At 47.7% G+C, this 6,000-nt stretch overlaps 1 protein-coding gene across 1 annotated transcript; it reads right to left on the bottom strand.

The window, feature by feature from the left end:
• Nucleotides 1–4,153: 4,153 nt before the first annotated feature.
• On the bottom strand, nucleotides 4,154–5,758 carry LOC127327907 (protein HYPER-SENSITIVITY-RELATED 4). The gene is made up of 2 exons (XM_051354722.1): nucleotides 4,690–5,758; nucleotides 4,154–4,574 (listed from the first exon to the last, which is right to left on the bottom strand). The coding sequence occupies exons 1-2, from the start codon at nucleotides 5,713–5,715 to the stop codon at nucleotides 4,221–4,223; spliced, it is 1,380 nt and encodes a 459-aa protein (XP_051210682.1). The 5' UTR covers nucleotides 5,716–5,758; the 3' UTR covers nucleotides 4,154–4,220.
• Between the last annotated feature and the right edge of the window lie 242 nt (nucleotides 5,759–6,000).

Genomic DNA, 6,000 nt, shown 5'->3' with positions numbered 1-6,000 from the left:
TAATTTAGCTGCTACTTTCACCTAATTATTCTTACCTCTAATATTTATATTATTTGCATCAATAAGAGCATCTGAATATATTTGGAGAAAAAGCATATCCTAACTCTACACCACTTGAAACTTGTTAATCTTAAAAGGGACACTGATTATACTGAAACCTTCACCCAGGAGAGTGTGACGAATGGCCAGAATCGACGGTGTTGCAAATTAGTCCAACAGTTGGCACATGACGCTAAGTTTTATGTGAGCTGGTAACATTTAATGAAAGGAGATATCTTACTGATATTTGTGCCATTTTAGTTCAGTATAGGGCAACATTTATCTAGTTCAATCATGAATGTAAGATAGACACCATGATACAAACAGTGATGTGTGTGATCGAACTTCATGGTATTTGAAGACTGGCTTCTAATATAAATGATAGCACCTTCAGAATGACAGATAGACACCATGATGTAATTATCAGAATGTAGCTCAGCTCACAGGCTATAGTTTGTGTTCAAGATAAGAATACAACTCTAGGAAGATAAGAAAAGAAAGAATAGCCAGATCGAAGAATCGTAGATAAGAGCACATGCTATATCATGTTATTCGTAGCCAATTTTGTCAGATGAACTAATTCATGTTATTCATAGCCAACTCTTTCTCTGCCCAAGTTTCTAAGAATCAACTCATCAGACACCCAACATGCAAAAACCATCAGAAATGCATGTACCTTAGTGCATAAAAGGACAAAGATGGGTGTGCCTCATGTGAATTCCTGTATGGAAAAACAAAGATAGATTTATCCGAATTACTGTATGAAAATAACTGAACCAAAGAAGTTTTGTGTACGGCCATACATGAATGAGCTAGCATTCAAGACGATATTTCTAACGGTTGCACACATATGGATGCAGTATTGTGAGAAATTGATACGCAAGATGACATACACAACAATAGTTGGTGTAAGATTAGTTCCAACTTTGAGAGTCTAGAGTTGAACGCATGAGCCATGGCCTTTCCATGACATTTTTAAAAGTGATGTAAAATAGTTTTTTAATATATATGAGCAGTAGGAGTCTCTCCTGCTGTAATTCCTTAAAAAGAATTGCGTGACATAAAAGAAAGCATAGTTGTGTGAGCCCATATATGTTGTGTTCTCTAGAAATACGATGAAATATTCAAATTTATAAATAAATAAATTTCCAAGTGCCTCAACGGAGCCTCGAAGAGAGCCTATGATAAGCATTGCCTCCACGGGAACAACCATCGGAAAACATGGATGTGCCATCCCTTTCTAGTAGGTTATAATTTTCAAAGATTTTTTTCCATCATATCAGAAAATGCTATTAGCTATAATCGTTCCATATTAAGTAACTTTCTCAAAACAGGTGGAGACGTTCATTACAAATGTTTTATGTTCCAGATAAATGGATGCATTACCAAGACACCGAACACAAACTACAAGTATTTGTAGTTGAGCAGTATTATTACCTTCAAGCCATGCCAATTTTGAGCATTTCTGTAGATAGGTGATGCGGTTTGCCTTGGGCTGAACAAACTGAAGTCCCTAGAAAATATCATATACTGTAATATAGCTCAAATGGGCACAAACAGTGTTCTTGATTTAGCAAAATAGTGTTGTTAACATCACTTAAGAGCAATTATGTAGCAAGAAAAACCTTGCACCGTTAATTAGGAACTAAACAATAGCATAGTCCAAGGTGGATGCAATAAATAAATGCCTAATTAGCATGTGAATAAATTCTTAGCAAAACCCCATACTATGGTGGCCAGATAAAAAACAACTATAGTGTGGAACATGAATGTACAACATGCAGGGACAAATCAGAACTGGACTGAAGTTACTAAATAGTCTGGTTGATAAAAAAAACTCAACTGCAGGAAATAGTCAATATATTTCTCAGTTCATATATAGTTTAGCTGCAATAGAGAGAAGTTTCACAAATGAAATTTTCACAATGACAGCTCACCAAAATTATGCCTAAGTGTAAATAAAATCACTTTTCAGTTGGTGATCTATCTGTAGTGGCATATGTGATATCTACTATTTTGATTGATCCACTCTTGTGGCACTAAAAAAGGGAAATGCATTGTTGGAAAACATAGGAAAGCCTTGTAGCCGGGGTACAACCTTTTTAAGAATTATTTTCTGTGTGAAGCAAATTCTCAGTGGGTGGTCGGTTGACATGTACATCTTTCTGCATCATAGAGGTTCATTGTATACACAGATCCCTTACTTTGCCGATTATTTTAACGTGTTCACTCGATTTCCTGGTAGTAGACTCTCCATTGTGCCATCGCGCATTCAGAAGAAAGTTTTGAGGTGTGTCAAACGATATTTTTAACTGAAAACATAGGAGGAACAATAATCTATAATTAAGTCAGTCGTGTATTGGGATATTGGGGCAAGACATGTTGGTCATGAAGAATATTAAGTGGACGTTGATGGTCGGAGCACTGAAATAAACATACTGGGAAAATAAGCTAGTCACTTACATGACTCCTTTTTAATACCTCATATATCTCATAGTGTTAAGTACAATGGGAGGAACTCGGCCTAATTCTTTGGCTGTGTAGTGTTTACCTGACACTGACAGTCCACCACAACAAAATCAAGCTTTTTTCTCCTGTTTCCCGCTTCTGAATTCCCGGGTCATGATACACTGCACAAGTAATTTCCTTTTTTTTGCGAAGTACACTGCACAAGTAATTTCCTTTTTTTTTTTGCGAAGGGACAAGTAATTTCCAGCAGTTCAACCGACAGGATACATCTTTCGGAAGGGTTTCTTCTCCTGCACATGCAAATAAATGAATGTTAGACATTAGCCAATATAGTTCTCAGTCAAACTTGTTGCATGGGAAGACAAAAAAAGTGCAAGAACACATAAGACGACCACAACTGCATAGCAAGAACACGGCTACCTCCGCGCAGAGTTTGCCCGCCTTCATGAACAAAGCGGTCTGAAGAAACACTGCACAATTTCGGGCCAATTGCACATGTACCAGAGGTCCAAAATGGACAGCATCAAATAAACCAACACTGATCCCTCCGTAGACCACCACAGCAGTGCCAGCCCACCATAATCTGAAGAAATCACGGCTGACACCTAACAGCGCCATGAACCAAGGGGCAACATCGACAACCAAGCTTCTTTTTCTAACGATTGCAAAAATTGGTTGCTCCAGTACACACGCACGCACGTTTTTCGTTTCTTGCCTGTAGGTCACACATGCACACCACACCGCTGCTCCGACGCATAAGGCCGCGCCGCCATTTTCTTGGTCGCCAGAGACCTCCGCCACTGCTGCGCACGCTCCAAGTTGAAACCACCAGAGCAGCTTTAAAAGGGCCGCGCACCGCAACTTTTTTTCGATCTGTAACGATCCGGCTCAGCTAGTTAGCTCCGCATTGTCAAGAACAAAAGGAGCATCAGGCGAGGTTTGGAGTACCCAACTTAGAACTTACCTGTAGTCCACCGCTTGGATTACCTGAGATGCCACCTGCCGCACAGGTACCAGTTCGATCCGGTCATCACTGCTCGCACACTCTGGAGCAACGCCGCCTAGGGTTTCGCCGCCGCCACAGGTTCCTGGCCCTCTCTCCCCTACCTCCACGGGTCTCCGCTAGCCGCCCATGGACCGATCCGCCGTCGCCAGACGCTTGCCCGCCAGCCCCAACGACCCTGAGATTCGCCGCCTACCTGGGCCTCAAATCCGGTCGGGTGATGAATTGAAGCTTCTCGTCAGGGGAGGGTTGAGCGCGCTCGGGTAAGGTGGAGAGCTCAGGGGAGGCCGCGGAGAAGACAAGGGGAGAAGATTCGTGAGAAAAGGTGCTACGTGGAGATGCCGACACGTGTCTACAGGACAACCAGTTCGTGGGGCATGACCTAGCGCCGCTTTGACCAAGTGCAGAATACTCAAACAGCTACATCCACCCAGATCATAAAGAAACATTTCACTTAACAGAGGGAAGGAACCCTTAAAATTCTAAACCGGCACCCAAACTACACATGAAAGAAACAAAGCGGGAATCAAACCACCAAGTATCACACGTGTCACCAGGATGTGAATTCATAAATAGGCCTCAAAATTATGACAAAATAGATGTTGGTTCCCGGTTAATATAGTACTTATTCCTCTATGTTTCAGTTACCACCTTTATCCACCTTGCCACTTCCTTCCTGGTCCGCAGCCGTGCCCTCACAACTAGGGCATTACCTCCTCTTTGCTTTGATGAACTCAACAAGATCCTGAAGCGCGGCGTCGGCGCTGTCGTTCCTCATGAGAACCTCGGCGACCTCAGCGGGCGTGATGGGCACCTCTTCCATCAGCTGTTGGATCTCCGGAAACATCGCGTGGCCCTCCTCGACGGAGTGGTAGTTGCAGGCGAGGATCCTGAACGACTCCGGGGTGCAGTAGCCCATGTGGATGTGCATGTCCATCCTGCCAGGCCGCAGCAGCGCCGGCTCCAGCCGCTCCTTGTAGTTGGTGGTGAAGACGATGATCCTCTCCTGCCCGCTCGTCGACCACAGCCCGTCCACGAAGTTGAGCAGCCCGGACAGCGTCACCTGTTTGTTTGTTCCACCAAAACACCACACCGGACAGAGGAAAAACTAGTACGTTAGCTGAATGTATAGCTGATTCATACGTTTCGGCGCGCGATTTGGTAAGGACGAAACTGACCTTGTCTTCGTTGTCGTCTCCGGTGAAGCCGGGCCTGGGGGCGCGCCTATCGGGGCCTTGGTCGCCGGGGCGCTGGTGCAGGTCGAGGCTGCAGTCGATGTCCTCCACGACGAGGATGGAGCGGTTGCCCATGCCGACCAGCAGCCTGCGGAGGTCCGAGTTGGACTTGACCTCGGTGAGCTCCAAATCGTAGATGTCGAACTTGAGGTAGTTGGCCATTGCGGCGACGAGGCTGGACTTGCCGGTGCCCGGCGGGCCGTAGAGCAGGTACCCGCGCTTCCACGCCCTGCCGGTCCTCCTGTAGTAGTCCTTCCTCTTGACGAACCGCTCCAGGTCGTCCACGACGGACTTCTTGAGGGTGCCGTCCATGGCGAGCGTGTCGAAGGTGGACGGGTGGCGGAAGTCGACGGCGGTCCAGGCGTCGTACTCGATCATGTGCATCTTGAGGTTTCGCTGCTGGTCTTTGATGGCCTTAGCCGTGTCGAGGACGAAGGGTATGTAGGAGGCGAGCGCCTTCTCCTTGTGCTTCTTGTGGAAGCTGAGCTCGAAGGACCTGCTGAGGCAGACGTGTTGGCGGCCACCGTGGGCGGCGGCGGCGGCGCGGGCGTTGCCGGGGTTGTTACCGAAGGCGGCCGACGCGGGGTCGTGGGAGACGAAGCGCCAGGTGTACTTGACCCCGTCGTGGGCGTCGACGGTCTCCTGGCCGTGGTCCATGGTGAGCGTGACGTCCGAGGAGGACTCGTCGACGCGGCAGGCGCGGTGGCGGCGCACGCCGGTGGCGGAGGCCGCGCGGGCGGCGAGGTAGGCGCGGACGGCGCTGTAGAGGTGGTTAGGCGCGAGGCCCTCGGTCTCATCGAAGACGACGGTGTCGCGGGAGGAGAAGCGGGCGCGGAGGGCGGCGAAGGAGAGCTCGTCGAGGATCTCGTAGGGTAGGACGTCGCCCAGCAGGCCGCGCAGCGCCATCCCCGTCCCGAACACCGTCAACGCCGTCGACACGTACCTCTCCAACTTCCCGTCGGACGACATGGCCGGCTAGCTAATCTTCTTCTCGATCAATCGATAGTGGCGCCGTACGTGCGTGCTTATATACAACTTCTACTTGTACTTGGACTTGGGGTGCAAGAAATTAAGGGTCGGACGAGCGAGCGGCCAGCTGCAGCAATCGCCTAGTTAAGGAAAGTTTCAGCCCCACCCCATGGAAAACCAAATCTGATCAAAGGACGCGTCTAACGGGCACCCGAGCGCCCGTTGGTAGTCCCTGGCACACATGCCAATTTAGGGAAGTTCCTGTCCAACCTTCTAAGAGGCCTC

The sequence above is a fragment of the Lolium perenne genome, chromosome 1, assembly GCF_019359855.2.
Source record: "Lolium perenne isolate Kyuss_39 chromosome 1, Kyuss_2.0, whole genome shotgun sequence".
NCBI lineage: Eukaryota > Viridiplantae > Streptophyta > Magnoliopsida > Poales > Poaceae > Lolium > Lolium perenne.
The sequence above is the reverse complement of the archived record's forward strand: the minus strand, read 5'-3'. Positions and strand labels throughout refer to the sequence as shown.

What these genes read in the sequence shown, in the direction of transcription:
- LOC127327907 (XM_051354722.1), bottom strand. Translation starts at nt 5,715, where the DNA reads ATGTCGTCCGACGGGAAGTTGGAGAGGTACGTGTCGACGGCGTTGACG. An exon ending in GAGACGACAACGAAGACAAG is followed by an intron (nt 4,575 to 4,689) that starts GTCAGTTTCGTC and finishes ACAAACAAACAG; the next exon opens with GTGACGCTGTCCGGGCTGCT.